Source organism: Bos javanicus, chromosome 26 (assembly GCF_032452875.1).
Source record: "Bos javanicus breed banteng chromosome 26, ARS-OSU_banteng_1.0, whole genome shotgun sequence".
NCBI lineage: Eukaryota > Metazoa > Chordata > Mammalia > Artiodactyla > Bovidae > Bos > Bos javanicus.
In genome coordinates this window covers 22017325-22035175 of record NC_083893.1, presented here as the reverse complement: position 1 = coordinate 22035175, position 17851 = coordinate 22017325, and the positions used below count along the sequence as shown (strand labels likewise).

The following is a 17851-nucleotide window of genomic DNA, read 5'->3' as shown; positions in this document are numbered from 1 at the left end:
ACTAGATATAACTCTTATAAACGGTATTATCTTGCTAATTTTTCTTCCCTTATGGTTCACCAACTACTCCAGCTGCAAACAGTACCCAGAAGTAAATTCTTTTTAGAAGCCAACTTAATACTAATCAATTAGAATTCAAAAAGATTTCAAGCCTCTACCATGAAGTTTGTCTCATTCTGTCTTCACTCTTTTTTTCCAGCTTTATTGAGATTTAATTGACATAACTAGAAAAGGTCAGTTTTCATTCCAATCCCAAAGAAAGGCAATACCAAAGAATGCTCAAACTACTGCACAACTGCACTCATCTCACACACTAGTGAAGTAATGCTCAAAATTCTCCAAGCTAGGCTTCAATAGTACATGAACTGTGAACTTCCAGATGTTCAAGCTGGATTTAGAAAAGGCAGAAGAACCGGAGATCAGGTTGCCAACATCCGCTGGATTATCGAAAAAGCAAGAGAATTCCAGAAAAATATCTATTTCTACTTTATTGACTACATCAAAGCTTTTGACTGTGTGGATCATCACAAACTGTGGAAAATTCTTAAAGAGATGAGAATACCAGACCACCTGACCTGCCTCTTGAGAAATCTGTATGCAGGTCAGGAAGCAACAGTTAGAACTGGACATGGAACAACAGACTGGTTCCAAATCAGGAAAGGAGTATGTCAAGGCTGTATATTGTCATCCTGTTTATTTAACCTATATGCAGGGTACATCATGAGAAATGCTGGATTGGATAAAGCACAAGCTGGAATCAAGATTGCTGGGAGGAATATCAATAACCTCAGATATACAGATGACACTATACTTATGGCAGAAAGCAAAGAAGAACTAAAGACCCTCTTGATGAAAGTGAAAGAGGAGAGTGAAAAAGTTGGCTTAAAACTCAACATTCAGAAAACTAAGATCATGGCATCTGGTCCCATCACTTCATGGCAAATAGATGTGGAAAAGATGCAAACAGTAACAGACTTTATTTTGGGGGGTCCAAAATCACTGCAGATGGTGACTGCAGCCATGAAGTTAAAAGACCCTTGCTCCTTGGAAGGAAAGCTGTGACCAACCTAGACAGCATATTAAAAAGCAGAGACATTACTTTGCCAACAAAGGTCCATCTAGTCAAAGCTCTGGTTTTTCAGTGATGTATGGATGTGAGAGTTTGAACTATAAAGAAAGCTGAGTGCCGAAGAATTGATGCTTTTGAACTGTGGTTTTGGAGAAGACTCTTGAGAATCCCTTGGACAGCAAGGAGTTCCAACCAGTCCATCCTAAAGGAAATCAGTCCTGAATATTCATTGGAAGGACTGATGCTGAAGCTGAAACTCCAATACTTTGGCCACCTGATGCAAAGAACTGACTCATTTGAAAAGACCCTGATTCTGGGAAAGATTGAAGGCAGGAAGAGAAGGGGACAACAGAGGATGAGATGGTTGGATGGTATCACTGACTCAATGAACATGAGTTTGAGCAAGCTCCAGGAGCTGGTGATGGACAAGGAGGCCTGGCATGCTACAGTCCATGGGGTGGCAAAGAGTCAGACACCACTGAGCAACGGAACTGAACTACAGAATAATTACCACCTGCCTCCACACTTGAATTCAGTTAGCTCAGATGCTTCCTGCTACGTTCCCCATGTACAAGGCTTCACCTTTTACGCTGGTTGTAGTCACAACATTTCCCCTACTGCCTCTGTGTTGATACACTGGACAGGACACAGTGGTCTGGACGTTTTGTCAAAACGTGATCAGAGAAATATCTCTATCAGAAACACCGAGATGCGTGTTAAACATGCAGATTCTTGAGGCCTACAAAAGTGGATGGAAGAGGAGCTGAGAATTTGCAATACATATTAACATACTCTCCAAATAATTCTTACACTTAATAAAGTATAGTGCTACTGCAGTGGGCACTAATGAGTAGGCCAACTTCTTCAGTTCCTTGCTGGGTATTCCAGTTCTATTTTTGAGCCCAAGCTTGAAAGGGGGGACTTGCTGCCTCTTTTCAGTACTCACTGATGCTGTCTGCCTATCTGGATCTCCCCAGACTATCTGTACCCAGATTCCTTGTCACTATTCTCTCCCTCTGAAATTATATCCTGCCCTTATAAACTTCCCTGGGTCCCCAGATCTGCTTCAATTGCCCACAGATACCATGTTCCATGTGCCTGGCTAAATTTCCTTTCCTCAGCTCCTAGCTATATCCAAGCACTTGGCCTACCTCAACAAGTAAAGCTTCCGTAGCTTTGTGCCTCCTTATCTGGCTGACTTTGATTTAAAATGTTATTCTCAGTACAACAGGCAATGATTATGAACTTACACGACATTTAGATGAATCCTGATCTTTCTATCATATAGGATTTGAGAGGTGGTCCAGAGAACTTCAGTTCTATTTAGATACATCTTTCTTTTCTAACTTCTTCTTATGGAAAATTTCATATACTCAGAAAAGTATAGAACAGCATCAAGTAAACCCCATCATTCAACTTTCTACCTTCTAAATCCAAGAAATAGTATTATTTTGCCCATTTTTATCTATGTGAATATCTTAAATTTAGTCTCATTATTAAAAAGTGAAGGGCTACTCCAATATTTTTACCCACCAAAATAGCTGTTTTGCCATACCTACTGCTATGACAAGTCAAAGTGTTAGTTGCTCAGTTGTGTCCGCCAGGCTCCTCTGTCCATGGGATTCTCCAGGCAAAGAATATTGGAGTGGGTTGCTATTTCCTTGTCCAGGGGATCTTCTCGACCGAGGTATCAAACCCAGGTTTCCTGCATTGCAGGCAGACTGTTTACTGTCTGAGCCACCAGGGAAACCCAACCTTCCCTTTAACTAATCGCCCTAAATATACCTGAAATGAGGGCTTCCCTGGTGGCTCAGACGGTAAAGAATCCGCCTGCAGTGCAGGAGACCCGGGTTCAATCCCTTGATCGGGAAGATCCCCTGAAGAAAGGAATGGCTACCCACTCCAGTATTCTTGCCTGGAGAATTCCATGGACTGAGGAGCCTAGCAGGATACAGTCCATGAGGTCGCAAAGAGGAGCACAAAACTGAGCAACTAACACTGCCTGAAACAAGTCTTATTTTACTCTTCTCTTTTTATTCTTTTCTCCTATCCTACTCCAGGCAACCTTATTCAGTCTATCTCCAGAATATTCCTTGAATATCTTTCCTTCTTTCCATATTGACTGCCCCGGCTTAAGCCCACATAGCTTCTTGCCTAGACTATTACATAGCCTTTAAGTAGCCTCCTTGCCTGTTTGCTCTGTGTTCCTAGTCTGCTGCTGCTACTGCTGCTAAGTCGCTTCAGTCGTGTCCGACTCTGTGAGACCCCATAGACGGCAGCCCACCAGGCTCCCTCATCCCTGGGATTTTCCAGGCAAGAATACTGTAGTGGGTTGCCATTTCCTTCTCCAATGGAGGAAAGTGAAAAGTGAAAGTGAAGTCGCTCAGTCGTGTCCGACTCTTAGGGACCCCATGAACTGCAGCCTACCAGGCTCCTCCATCCATGGGATTTTCCAGGCAAGAGTACTGGAGTGGGGTGCCATTGCCTCCTCCTAGTCTAATCTACTCTAAGTCAAATAACTAAAGTGGTCTTCTAATTTTCTTTGCTGTATTACCCCCAGTAGGAATCAGATTCAGATGTAAAGTATAGACCTTTCAGAAAAAAGTACTCCCATGTGTTTATATTGAATGGAGGCCATGGACTTCAGATTTAAAAAAATTTTACACTCAGCAAAAACAGAAAATTAAATTTAAAAAATAGCATCTAAAAACACCAAATACCTAGGAATATGTCTAACAAAAGATGTATAAAGACCCCGACAGAGAAATTACAGATCCCCAAAATAGAAAGATATACCATTTTCATGGATTATAAAACTCAATAATGTTAAGATCTCAATTCTCCCCAAACTTATATACAGATTCAGTGAAATTCCAATGAAAGTCACAGGAGGATGTTTTGGATATTATGTTGATTCCAATATAGATGGACATGCAAAAGCTGAGGGACATTCCGTATCCAATATTAAGAACTGATATCAAAACAGAGTAATTAAGGAAGTATGATACTGGCAGAAGGATAATTAGACCATTGGAGCCGAAAAGTCCTGGAAACAGCCCACACACATATATAGACAGGTGATATATGACAAAAGTAACCCTGCAATACAACAGAGGAAAAACAAAATAAAACAGAATTCTATCTTCTACCTCATACCAAACACAAATATTCCAGACAGACTGTAGATCTAAATGTAAAAGGTAAAATAAAGCATTTCAGGGTCTTGAAAAGGTATTTGTAGACCCATGTTCACGGCAGTATTATTCACAGATAGCCAAAGGGTGAAAGTATGCCCAGTATTTGACAAAAGATAAATGGACAAACAAAATGTGATGTATACATACAATGGAATATTATTCAGCCTTAAAAAGGAAGGAAATTCTGACACATGCCTTAACATGTATGAACCTTGAGGATATTATGCTAAAAAAAATAAACCATTCACAAAAAGGCAAATGCTGTATGGTTCCACATAAATGAGGTATCTAGAATAGTGAAATTCACAGAAACAAAGTAGAATGGTGATTGCCATGAACTGGAGGAAAGGGAAATGGAGAGCTGTTTAATGGGTACAGAGTTTCAGTTTTGCAAAATGAAAAATCTGTATTCAGTTTAGTTAGGTTCATAAGATGTGATGGTGGAATCTGTAGTGACCTACAGAAGGATGTCAGAACCCCAGCAAGATAAAGAAAATGTCTACACAGGAATATGGCAGCTTTGGTAGCCCTGCACAGGGTGCTAGAGTCCAAATGGAGTGAGGAGAGCAACTTAGTGCACAGTACCAGAGCCTGAAATGAGAAAGGTGTTCAAACAGGGAGCTAGGGACAGCAGCCTAATATAGAATTTTGGAGCCTGATAAGGTAAGGATGGCATTCACATGATGGGTGTCAGTAACAGCAGCAACAGAAGAGATTGGTCACATACAGGGGAGATTAAGAAAATATGTTGAGGATAATGAGAGCCAACTTACTATTAGAAAAGGGAGTTACAATTATAGAAAGGAAATTATTGAATGAACCCTGTTGTGTTAGACTAAAATTGGAGATATCCACGTGAACTCATGGTTTTAAATATATAAACTTTAAAAAGCAATATAAATGTGTGTGCACATGTGTATGTATGCATGTTTACACATACATATATTCCCTACCTCTGTCCAGTGAGAGGACTTGGAAGCAGTGACATTCCCACAGCAGTGTATATACCTAACACCCAGATACTGACTTCTGTATATCATTCTCTACTAAAAGAAACCAGGGGGAAAGAAGAGAGAAAACACTGATTTCAGGGCTGGGGCAAAAAAAAGTACAAGGTAAGCCTAAAATATCTTATATCAGAAAACAATGACATGCTCAAAGAATGATAGAATTATATCAAAAAGACAAAGAAAATAGTTTGAAAGCACTCTCACTGGCCAAACAGGGAACAATTTGTCAAAAGAAATAATGATAGTATTATAACCCATCAAATAAAACAGGAATTCATAAACCCATTCTGTTAGAAATAAATAGGTTGAAAATCTGATGAATAAGATAGTTACATGGTTTCAAAGTACTTTTCCCATAATATGCTTAATACAAAGAGAAAAACATTATCTTTAAAGAAGAAACTGCCAGAAGCCACTTTAATCAAGTAAAAAAAGTCAGAAGACAAACAAACGTTATGTGTCACCTGCAAGGAGGCCATCAGTAAAACAAAGCAACACTTCTGTGGTATTTCTGACAGAAATACAGGACCCAAATTTAATAATAAGGAAACAGCATCAGATAAACCCAAATTGAGGAATCATTCTACAAAATAGCCTATAATCTTCAAAAGTGCCATAGTCATGGAAGGTAAAGACGACAGGAACTGTTCCAAGACTGAAGGAGACTAAGACATGACAACTAATTTCAGTATGTGACTCTGGATCAGATCCTTTTGTTACAAAGAACATTATCAGAACAACTGGCAAAGTTTGAATGGGTCTAAGGGGTTAGATCTGCAATTAATTCAGAAATATATTAATTTCTGAATTTTGATGGTTGTGTTATAAAGAATGTCCTTGTTTGCAGAAAATATACATTAAGCATTTGGTAATGATGATGTGACAACTTACTCTCAAATGGTTCAGGAAATGTCATTTGTGTTGTACTTTAAACTTTTCGTAATTCTGAGTTGATTCAAAATAAAATATTAGGAGAAAGAGAATGAACTGCACTGGTAGTTAGCAAACACTAAAAATAAAGATAGTTATATTATATATATGTATACATATATACTCTTGCCTGGAAAATCCCATGGACGGAGGGGCCTGGTAGGCTGCCGTCCACGGGGTCGCTGGGAGTCGGACACAACTGAGCGACTTCACTTTCACTTTTCACTTTCACGCATCGGAGAAGGAAATGGCAACCCACTCCAGTGTTCTTGCCTGGAGAATCCCAGGGATGGGGGAGCCTGGTGGGCTGCCGTCTATGGGGTTGCACAGAGTCGGACACGACTGAAGCAACTTAGCAGTAGCAGCATACATATATGGAGTGTGTATACACACACTCCAATTAGGGTAACTATCTAAGATGTATTCGTTTGCCGTGTGTGTATGTTTGTGTGTGTGTTCGCACATGCGCACACTTAGTCGCTCAGTTGTGTCTGACTCTTTGTGACGCCATGAACTGTAGTTCACAGCTCTGTCCATGGGACTTTTTGAGCAAGAATAATGGAGTGTGTTGCCATTTCCTCCTCCTGGGGATCTTCCTGACCCAGGATTGAACCAGTGACTCCTGCACTGCAGGCAGATTCTTTAACCGCTGCACCATCAGGGAAGCTCCATTAGTTCGCCATGGCTGCAGTAAAAAATTACCACACACTGAGTGGCTCACTGATGCTGCTGCTAAGTCACTTCAGTAATGTCCGACTCTGTGCGACCCCACAGACGGCAGCCCACCAGGCTTCCCCGTCCCTGGGATTCTCCAGGCAAGAACACTGGAGTGGGTTGCCATTTCCTTCTCCAATGCATGAAAGTGAAAAGTGAAAGGGAAGTCGCTAGCAACCCCGTGGACTGCAGCCTACCAGGCTCCTCCGTCCATGGGATTTTCTAGGCAAAAGTACTGGAGTGGGGTGCCATTGCCTTCTCCGTGAGTGGCTTAAAGCAACAGTAATTTTTTATTTGACAGTCCTATAGTTTTGAAGTCTGAAATGGGTCTCTGAGCCAAAAATCAAGGCCTCAGCAGGCCTATGTTCTTGTCTGGAGGCTTATCCTTTCCTGCTTCAAGAGGCTGCTCACATTCCTTGGCTCATGGTTCTCTTCCCTCCTCTTCAAAATCAGCAACAATGGATTGTGTTCTCACGTATCATCACTCTGACCTCTTCTTCAGCCTCCCTCTTACATATTTAGGATCCCTTGTCATTACACTGGGTCCAATCTGGATTATCCAGGATAATCTCCCTGTTTTAAAGTCAGCTGAGGGACTTCCCTGGCAGTCCAGTGGTTAAGAGTCTTACTTCCACTGCAGGTGGGGGCACAGGTTGGATCCCTGGTCCAGGAACTGAACTAAGATCCTGCATGCCACATGGTATTGCAAAAAAATTAAATCAGCTGATTAGCAACCAAATTTCATCTGTTAAATCCCCTTTGCCCTGTAATTTAACATATTCACAGGTTCTTGGGATTCAACTGTTGTGAATAGGGGGCTCAGGGGATGGGGCATTATTCTCCCTACCTCAGAGAGTTTCCTTTACTCTGAGATTATGTGTTTTCTATTTCTATGGCATTAAAAAGCTCCTTTTTTCATTTATAAAATGATGGTGCTGACAGTGGTGCAACTTTTTCAAGCACTGGTGGTACAGCGAAAAAAATTGGTAATTCTATAAATCCTGTGTAGATACTTTGTAGCCACAAAATCTTGTGACTACTTTTTCTTTTTTTTTACTGATTCCTTAAATGAAAAAATTTGAAAACAAAACACTTTGTTTTCCCACAAAAGAACCATATATTTGATGAAAGATCCGTACTGTATTTTCCAGAATATAGGGAATAGATCAATAAGAAAAAGGCAATTAAAAAGAAAAAATTAGACCAAGCCCTGAATAGACAGACCCAAAAGAGGATATCTGAACAGCCAATAAACTTAAAAAAGTTAAGAACCTTCTTAAATAATTTTTTAGGTACTTGACTACAGCAGCTATTAAAGAAATGCAAATTAAAAGTCTGACAATATCATTCACCTACTAGTATGGCTAAAGTGGAGAGAGACAACAGCAAGTGAATGTTACAAGAATGTACAGCAACTGCAACTGTCATATGGTGCTGCAGAAAGTATCAAATGGAAAAAATTCACAGAATCTAGTCAAGATAAAAATACCCTATGATCCAGCAATTCCACTTCTAGGTATATACCCAACAGAAATATGTACATATTTTCAAGAAAAGACATGTACAAGATTACTCACAGTAGCCAAAAACTGGAAATAACCCAAACGTCCATCAACAAGAGAATGGCTAAACAACTGAACTGAATTAACACAGCAGAACACTACAGAGCAACAAGAATGAACACACTACACTTAAGGTAACCTGAATGAATCTTCTTATGAGGGACAAAAGATGCCAGACTAGTATATACACTGGAAAGATTCTACTTATATGAAGTTAAATATCAGTAAAGGCAAAAACTAATCTATAGGTATTAGATAATTGTTATGCAGAAGTGACCACTGTGTAAAAATTCAATGGACTGTATTCTTATGATTTCTTTAAAAAGTGTATTTATTTTACTTCAGTAAAACCTTATACAGACATATACCAAGTACACTAGAATATTATTCTTGACTACAAACTGGATTCAATCGAAACTCCCTAGCCTCCCAGTTTATCTTTTCCTTCTTGTCTGCTATGCACCTTATGTTCAAATCACGTGTATCTACTCACTGTGCTGACCATCTCCTGATCTTCTGGCCTTTACCCAAACAACTCCCTGTTCTTGGAACAGCCACTTCAGAAACAAGTCTGCAAAATCTATATATTCCACAAGACCCAATATGAAGCTTTCTTCTTCAAACCTTCCAAAGCTCTTTCCAGTTAAGGCTAATTTCCCCTCCCTTAAATTCTATAGCACTTTGCGCCTCTACTTTGGCACTTACCAAAGTGTGCCTTAAGAGAGATTTATAAATGCTTGTCTTCTCAACCAACTGTGAAGTTCTAGAGAAGACAGACGTTTTACTTAACTTTGTGTCTTCATCTCCTCCTGCCCCCATAACCACCTCCCTCCACACGTAACATAATGTTTTGCACTCAGATTATGTTTATATTTTTATCAAGTCATGGTGCAGGCCAACTACCATGGCCTCATTTCCAGTTGTCAACTTTTTGCCAAGTACTTCTAAACAGGAAAATGCAGTGCTTCAACACAGTTGAGAACCACAGAGTTCTAAACTTCCAGTGAAAACTTTAGATACATACAGTGGTTTAAGTAATATAATTTATCAATTGTGTTAACATATTCATGGAAGTTTACAATTTAAAATGAGCTTGGGGGTATGGAATGGGAGAGAGAAAGATCCTTATTAAGTAGGCAAGTCCAACAGTTAAGACTTTTCAGTTAACAAAATGAGGTGAGTGAGATGTCTATTCAAGCCATCACTGCCAGTCCACTGGCCAGTACACCTGCTACACTGCGCTCCATGACAAAGTGCAGGTCTTCGTTTGGGGTACTTGTTTTATAAACATATACATTTTTTAAAGTTTAAACATAAACATTAAATATATTAAGTTTTAATTTATCTGATTAAAAACAATACATATTCACTGTCAAAATGTAGAAAACATTAAGGAACGCAGGAAAAAGAAAAACAACCAAGTAATGCTTTTTGTGCTGTGTGTTTCCTAATAGATCTTCAGATGACATTAAATATTTTGAAATATTACCCATAATCCACCATTTCACAAGTAACCACATTAACAGTTTAGTGTCATACTTCCTGAGAGGTACAAGGATTTATGCATCCATGCTGCAAAAACATCCACACGCTACAACTCTGTTTCCACAATTTTTCAGAGAAAGCCTGAAAGTCTCCCAGACATCAGAAAATATCCTTGCTCCCCTAAGAGTAGGTGCAGAGAAGGGGTTATTAAGAGCTCTAAACCTAGCACCAAGGGAGTTGCTAAGGCGCTATGTATGACCTTGGTTCAAATTCTGTTACAGTTCAACTTCTGTTACAAATGCTGTTGGAGCCACATCAACCTTATCTTTCCCAAGTACAGAAAAATAGTATTGTGATACTGATGAACTTTTCAGGTTATCACTGTGGATTAAAGTCAAGATTCTGATTATTTTCTTTTTTTTTTTTTTTTCCAGTCTCCGCTTTATTACAAACTCGGGCTGCGTGGTAGACAATACACTGGACACCGGGAAGAGCCTAGGCCGAGGAAGGGACAGGGCTCGAGGGGTGCAGGAGAGCATTCTGGGCCAAAGGCGAGGGGCTCAAGGGGAGGGCCTTGGCCAAAGGTGTGGTTGGGTTGCAAGAGTGAAGTGAAGTTGCTCAGTGGTGTCTGACTCTTAGCTACCCCATGGACTGCAGCCTACTAGGCTCCTCCGTCCATGGGATTTTCCAGGCAAGAGTACTGGAGTGGGGTGCCACTGCCTTCTGATTATTTCTTTTAACACTTTTTTTTTCTACATAACATAATACAGAGAGACACACTACATTAGGTGTCATTCGGCAACCAAAATGAGAAAGTGGTAGTCAGAATAGCACCAGCACAGTAGTTGTAAGAGTAAGCATTTTACCATTCTTCTACAAATCGAGTATATTAGATTATTATAGACTATTATTACCATAGTAGATTATTGTGCAAGTTGCTCTCTCTTCCACTCCTTCTATGGGCAACGTATACTTTCCCACCTCCTCACTTGACCCTGTGACTTACTTTGGTTAATGGAATATCAGCAGGTACCATACAACCAATGACTGAAAGGAATCTGAACCAGTGGTCTTGCTCTCTTGCGCCTCTACTATAGCTATGAGGACAGCTCAGCCTGGGAAGTCACTGTCTCTTCAGTCTCAGTCTCAGAAAAATATGTGAAACAGTCCTGAGTGAGCAGCCAAATCCAGAGAAACCCAACAAAATTCAGCCTATGTCATCCAATGTTCAGCAAACCCACATGTTCTTGAGAATAAATATCTATCATTATACTGCCATGACATATTGTGGGGTTTTATCACTCAGCAATAGCCAATCGATACAATGATACTGTGGCAACATTTCCTAATAATTCAAATCATCAGAAAATCTGTATATAAATCTGGACAGTAATTCTCCACTCTGGCCCATTTGGCCAGGAAAGAAATATGCCATCATATTCCACGGTTTCTCTGAGCCTCAAGGATGAAATACAGTGTAGGTCTCAAGTCAGACTGCCAGGATTTGATCTCAGGCTTCTTGCTAAGCAGAGTGACTTTGCACAAGTTACTTAACCTCTCTGGAATCAGTTTCCTTATCCAAATATGGGAGCAACAATAGTACTGAATCTACCTTACAGAATTATTGGGAGGATTAAATTAAACAACAGTATATGTAAAGAATTTAGAACAGCAACTAGTAAACACTAAATAAATACATATTAGCTATTCATAGCTGATCATATTTTTCAAAAACAAAGAAAAATAAACAAACAAAACCCATGTTTATCCTATAATCGACACAGACAGAATCAGGTCACAAGCCTGGGAATAGGAAGACAAATGTACCTGAAGGGAGAGCCAAATCTCAGAAAAGAGAAAGAAATCAAGAAAAAATTCCAACTCAAAATGTTTACCTTAAGCAGCCAGGAATTCTCTCCCAGTTCTGTGACTTTTGCTCCTCTGCTCCTCATCCCCACCCTGGCCACATACAAAGGCAATCCAGGAACTATGGTGGTATGGTACTGCCCCAGAGAACAAATCACATTCTTAGTTCAACATTACTCTCAGTATCTAGTCCACTGTTGCTATCTCTGAGTCTTCTATAAAATGTTCTAGTTTAGTTTCAATCAGACTTCAGAAAACTAAAGGAAATTATCCAGTGATAATTCCCTCAGCACAAGGTGAATCTAGTAGAATACTAGTTGAAGTGGTAAGATCAGGTGGACCTCTCCCATAGAGATGGTCTCCCTCCTCCACTGCTGATGTTAGGATGATGGATTTGATTTATGAAGAAGGCAGTTTTCTTTATAGTGACCAAGACTGTTAAACACTGGCAAATATTTACTACTTCATCCACAATGAATTCTTATTATAAACATTTAGAAAGCACTTTCATGCTATATTAAAATACTGCTAGAAAGCACATGGTATCTTAAAATATTTTATACCACAAAGATTATTTTTTCTTTATTTCTTCTTTTTGTAAATTGTAATGCCATTTACCACAAATAATTTTATCTATACATGATCAAAATCTTACATCATGTCTCATTTCCCTTTAGAAAGGGAAAAAAATTCTTAACTGCTTCCTTCCTTAAGGATTTAAACAATACATAAATAATATAGAATAATAAGTAGTCTCCTTTGAAAGTTCACTTTCTAATTTAGCAATAAAAAATTTCTGGCATTCATTCAAAGTAGAATTTTTACTCCACATTTAGTAATTCACTTCCAGTAACTTACTATGTACATCTATCATAAACATGAATCAAGAAAATGAGCACAAAGAATTATCATTAATTTGTAATTTCATACTCCAATGCCTATATAAGAGTATTCAGAAAAGAAACTGAAGGCTAATTTAAATTGAGAACAGGTTAAGAATCCACTTGGCAATGCAAGCGACACAGGAGAGGCAAGCTTGATCCCTAGGCCAAGAAGATCCCCTGGAGTAGGAAATGGCAACCCATTCCAGGCTTCTTTCCTGGAAAATTTCATGGACAGAAAATACTGGTGGGCTGAAGTCCATGGGGTCGCAAAGAATTGCTGAGCATACATGCAAGAGAGATTAATATACAGAAACTCTGACAAACTAAGAACTAGCTTCAAATGTTATCCAACCAGCTGGTAATCAATCTGATTTAAAAAAAAGTCCATCACAGTGAAAAATCTGAATACTTATTTTAAAATGCAATTTCTTGTTTTTAGATATATATAGTTCTCAAGCAAATAAAAGTTCCTGAATCATATCAATTCATCCAGTATTATCTCTACAGTAACATTATTAAGACAAGTCATGCAGGAGATCACAATAGTTTTTTAGGAAGTTAATCTCAAAAATGAGATGTCTCCAAAGCATTCCAAGTGTTAATAGCCACAAATGTGGCTGATCCCATCTGTATTTTCACCCTGAGCATCCAACTAGAACAGCATCTATGGTAGCCAGACTCAAAAGGTCCTGGCCCCCAGCAATTTCCTTCTCTCTGTTCCTGCATGCTACTCTTTTTGTCTACAGGGAGAGATTATTTTCCCTCCTTCTGATTCTGGGCCAGCCTTTACTGTCTCTGACCAATAACAACATTCTCAACTTCCAAACCTAGGACTTAAGAGAATTGGCTGGCTTCTATTTCTTATCTCCTGGAATGCTCCCCTTCTTAGAACCCAGACACCATGCTTTAAGGAAATCCAAAAGAAGGCCATGTGGAGAAAGGAAGACAAGAAGGCCTTACTGCTAGCTGAACTTGCAGACAGTGGCCAACGTGAGAAACTGGCCATTTTGGGCCAGCCATGAGAGACTGTGGCCATTTTGAACATTCCAGCCAACACCAAGCGAAACAGAAAATGCACCAATCAATGAAAGATTTATGTTTGTTACACAGCAAGTTAACCTTTACACTGTTTCACTTATCTATCAATAAAAAAAACTATTCTATACATCCTGAAATTATTTCATCCATGTGTCAAATTTCCCTAGTTCTAAGATCCTGAGACCAGTTTATCCTGTCCACTTAAAAATAAATTTCAAATCCATCCTTCAACTTGTCATATAAATAGATAAAATACAGAAGGATAGACAGATATAGATATAGTACAGATAGTCAAAGATAAAGTTTAAGTCTAGACCATGTGTGAATTATGGTCAAATCTGAATCGGTCTCACTGATAAGGTTTTATTATAAAAATTAATCAAATTACTACATCAATACAGTAATGAGCAAAATTCATAAAAGAGAATATCCATTTCATGTTATTTTAAACAAAATTTTATATTTTCTTAAACTGTAGAAATCAGGGCATCCTATACAAAAATTGTCATTCACACCTCAGAATTGACAGAAAGGATAGGACAAAATAAAGCCAAATACTATATAAAAATTTCAATATGATTAAAAGGATAGTCTTTTCCATGTGTACTGTGCATTAATTACCAGGTGCAAGCACAAATAAAATATCTTCCTATCTCAAATGACTAAGTAAACAAACATAACAGGGTAAATGGGACCAAAGGCAGGTTGTGACTTAGATTCATAATAAGACTGTTACTGAGGTGAAAAGCGCTTCCCTGGTGGCTCAGACAGTAAAGGATCCGCCTGCAATGCGGGAGACCTGGGTTCAATCCCTGAGTTGAGAAGATCCCCTGGAGAAGGAAATGGCAACCCACTTCAGAATTCTTGCCTGGAGAATCCCCATGGACAGAGGAGCCTGGGGGACTATAATCCATGGAGTCTTAAAGAATCGGATACAACTGAGCAACTAAGCACAGCACTGAGCTGAAAAAGAACACCAAATCTTTAACTCTCCATTCTGTTTCAGTTATTAAGGTGTCATTCTTGGTGACCCTTTTCCAGTTGGCCTTCTCGCAAACAGCAGCCATTAACAGCAGGCAAGGTCAAAAATGAAAGTAACTAAAATTGAAGAAAAATTGGTTTCTCCTTATGGAAACTGACTCAACATTTAATAATGTGTGGTGTCCCAAAAGCTTCAAACTACTCATGGCCATCTCTAGCTCTAACTTTAACTCAATCAGGAGACCATTATCAAAACAACTCACTGGTACAAAGCAGAGATCAATTGGTTGAAAATGTTCCTAGGCTGAGGTCTATCAGGGAGTAAAGAAGATGATCTCATAAGGTCCCTTTATGATCTGTTAAAACCACATTATTCCATAAATCTGACATGTGTCAAGATTAGGATTGAGTCAACCTCTAAGCAGAAAAACAAAAATAAGCAGCTGTCACTTTTCTTACTTAAATCTAGAAGCTGGCTGTACATACAAAGCAACTTCGTCTCACTTCTGAAGTCCAAAACAATTTCGAAGCCTCTTAATATTTTAGAATTTCAACACTGGGCAGAAACTCAAGATCTTTCTTCAGGTCTAATAGTATTTTGTTAAAGATACACTTGAACGTTAGTTAGGCATTTTAGAAAGCACTAATACAAAATAAATAAAGTTATAGTAAATTTGACCAGACTCTTAAATTATATTCTTGTAAATGCAGCAGTTTAAACCCTAAATTCAATTAGGTTAGTGTTCATGGTTTGTTTACATTTGTTTTCTATCTAAGGCAAGGACACAAAACAACTATCTAACAACAGAAATAAAGATTTGGAGTGACAGGTTACAATTACTTCTGAAAAAGCAAATAGACTGCAAATAATATCAATGGTCCCTATGGACACCAGTTAAGACAGAAAGAAGTCTATGCATCCCATCATTCTTTAGCTGTAACCACAAAGTCTGGTTTTACATCTGGGATATACAAATGAAGCATCAGATTAAATGCATCAAATAGCTATACAAATGTGCTAAACATACACATATCAAAAAAAGAAAAGCATGATACAAAGTTAAAGAACTAGACTCCCAAGGATTAAAACTTCAACCTAAAACTCCTAAGTAACTACTAACCCTGACATCTATTATTCTCCACTATCTGCATTCCCCCTTTTATCTCCTGAATTGCTCCAGTGATCTTATTACTTCTTATGGGTCTTTGGATGCTAATCTGCATAGCCTTTCCATTCCCAGAAAGTGATACTGCACCTGGTCTCCACATTTTACTGTCTCTACGATATTGCATTAAGCTTTGGTTTACACTATTAGATATTAATTTCGCCCCTAATCTCCTGTACCTGGATTTCCCTAACCAGTGAACCTCTTCTGTCTTCTTTCAAACTAGAGGATGTATACCCTTTCCTGATACCTGTAATTCTGGCATCTATTCAACCTTTTCCCTTTCCCAAAGACTGTCATCACAGCCCTAGATCCCCGTCCCCAGTCCTTTCCTTCCTAAGTAAGGCCTAGTTCTTCCCAGAGTTTGTCAACATTAGTTTGGCCAAGCTGGGATTGTACCCTGAAGTCAAAGGCTCTCTTTCCCATCTCACTCTACAAGACTGCAAGTCTCCCACCAGTCCTCTCTCTGCTCTACCTTAGATTCATCCGCATGCAGCCTTGCCCGTTTTTCCCACCCACCTCCCACTCCCAGTATCTTTCCTCCCACTGTCCAGCGTTCCCCTTCCCCACTACTGAATGAACCTCTTCTCCAGGGCCTCACCCGTAACCCTCACACCGGCAAGGCCCTGCCAGCGGCCTCACGGCGTCTCTCCTCCTGGCCTCCTCAGCTCTTCAGTAACTGTCCCTACGCCCCTTACTCTCCAGGGCCCCGCGCGCCCCAGAGACCCCTCCCCGATTAGGCTCCCGCTGTCACTTGGCCTCTCATCCACAAGATGGCGGAGCTGCTGCCCCCACCCCCGGGTCCTCTCCGCAACCCCTCCTACCTCCCAGAAGCTCCCGTCCCGTCCCTCTAGCCGCCCCCGCCGCCGGCCTCGGCCCAGGGTCTCGCTGCGCCCTCCTCCAACGGGCAGGCAGCCCAGGCCCGAGCCTCAGGGACGCCGCCAACGCACCGCCTCCACAGTTCCCCGGCCTGCACCTTCTCCTCACCATAAACTTGAGCGCTTTTTCCTGCAGCACCGCCTCGGCCGGGTCCATAATCGCCAGGGGCCACTGGGTCTGCACTCCGCCGGGGCCGCCCCCTTGGTGCCAGGCCGCAGCCAACGCAGCGCCCGGATCCCGCCTCCTCTTCCTTTCCTCCGCCCTCTTACCTCTCAGGAACTGGCAGGGGGGGCCAGGGAAGACAAGGTGTCCTTTGCGCATGCGTGTTACCCGCTGGCTCACGGGATTTGTGGTTCTGGAGCTTCCTGAAGCAAAACGTGACGCCACACCGCGAACTGCAACTCCCGCGGTTCACTGCGGTAGGGTCGCGGTGTCTCCCAAGCCAAATCTAGACAACTGACCGTCAAGTAGAGACGATCTGCGTATGGGAATCGTAGTTTGCAGCCTCTAGAGCTGAGAAACGGGAGGGGCATCGGTGTCTCCGTGGTTACCGAGAGACGCCAGTGGCGACTTGCCTGGCAATTGATATCAAGATGGCGACCAGTGCCTCACCTGTAGCCCAAATACTGGAAAAAGCTGTGAGAGAGAGGACAGAGACGTTAGGGCCTCCCTAACTGTTGTTCTAGAGAACTGGACGCCCCCCAAATTCCTATGTCTGGCGTCTGAGGGACGGATTTCGACTGAGACGCTGGGCCTATGGGCACCTAGCAGTAGCTTCATGCTGAATTGCAGAGTTTCAAGGTCCTCCTAAGTCATCGCGCCACACTTCCACCTTATTCTAACCCACTATAGGTCAGGGTCTAATAGAACTCGACTCAGAAAATTCTCGGGTGTTTAGCACTCAGAAACCATCGCCGGCTACTGCTAACCCTGAGATGTTAAATGGGTACTTCCAAAAGGTCTTTAATAGTGGGATATAATGGCCATCCAGCAAATAAAGCATGTAATATTTAGTTTGGCCTTAAAGGGGACTGTACGAATTTATTTTGGAAATCAGCTTACCGTAAAAT

The 17851-nt window shown here is 40.5% G+C and overlaps 1 protein-coding gene across 11 annotated transcripts in view; it reads right to left on the bottom strand.

Annotated features, from left to right (window-relative positions):
• BTRC (beta-transducin repeat containing E3 ubiquitin protein ligase) overlaps positions 1 to 17044 on the bottom strand; it is a 175726-nt gene extending 158682 nt beyond the window's left edge. For 4 of the 11 annotated variants that reach the window (XM_061403184.1, XM_061403185.1, XM_061403189.1 and 1 more), the window contains exons 1-2: positions 16890 to 17044; positions 11863 to 11970 (exon numbers count right to left, since the gene is read on the bottom strand). In XM_061403184.1, the coding sequence (XP_061259168.1) occupies positions 11863 to 11970; positions 16890 to 16937 (156 nt within the window). In that variant the 5' untranslated portion in view covers positions 16938 to 17044. Of the gene's footprint in view, positions 1 to 11862; positions 11971 to 16503; positions 16639 to 16889 lie in introns of those variants that run through there. The other 7 variants (XM_061403187.1, XM_061403191.1, XM_061403193.1 and 4 more) reach the window with 3 other exon arrangements.
• Positions 17045 to 17851: the final 807 nt, after the last annotated feature.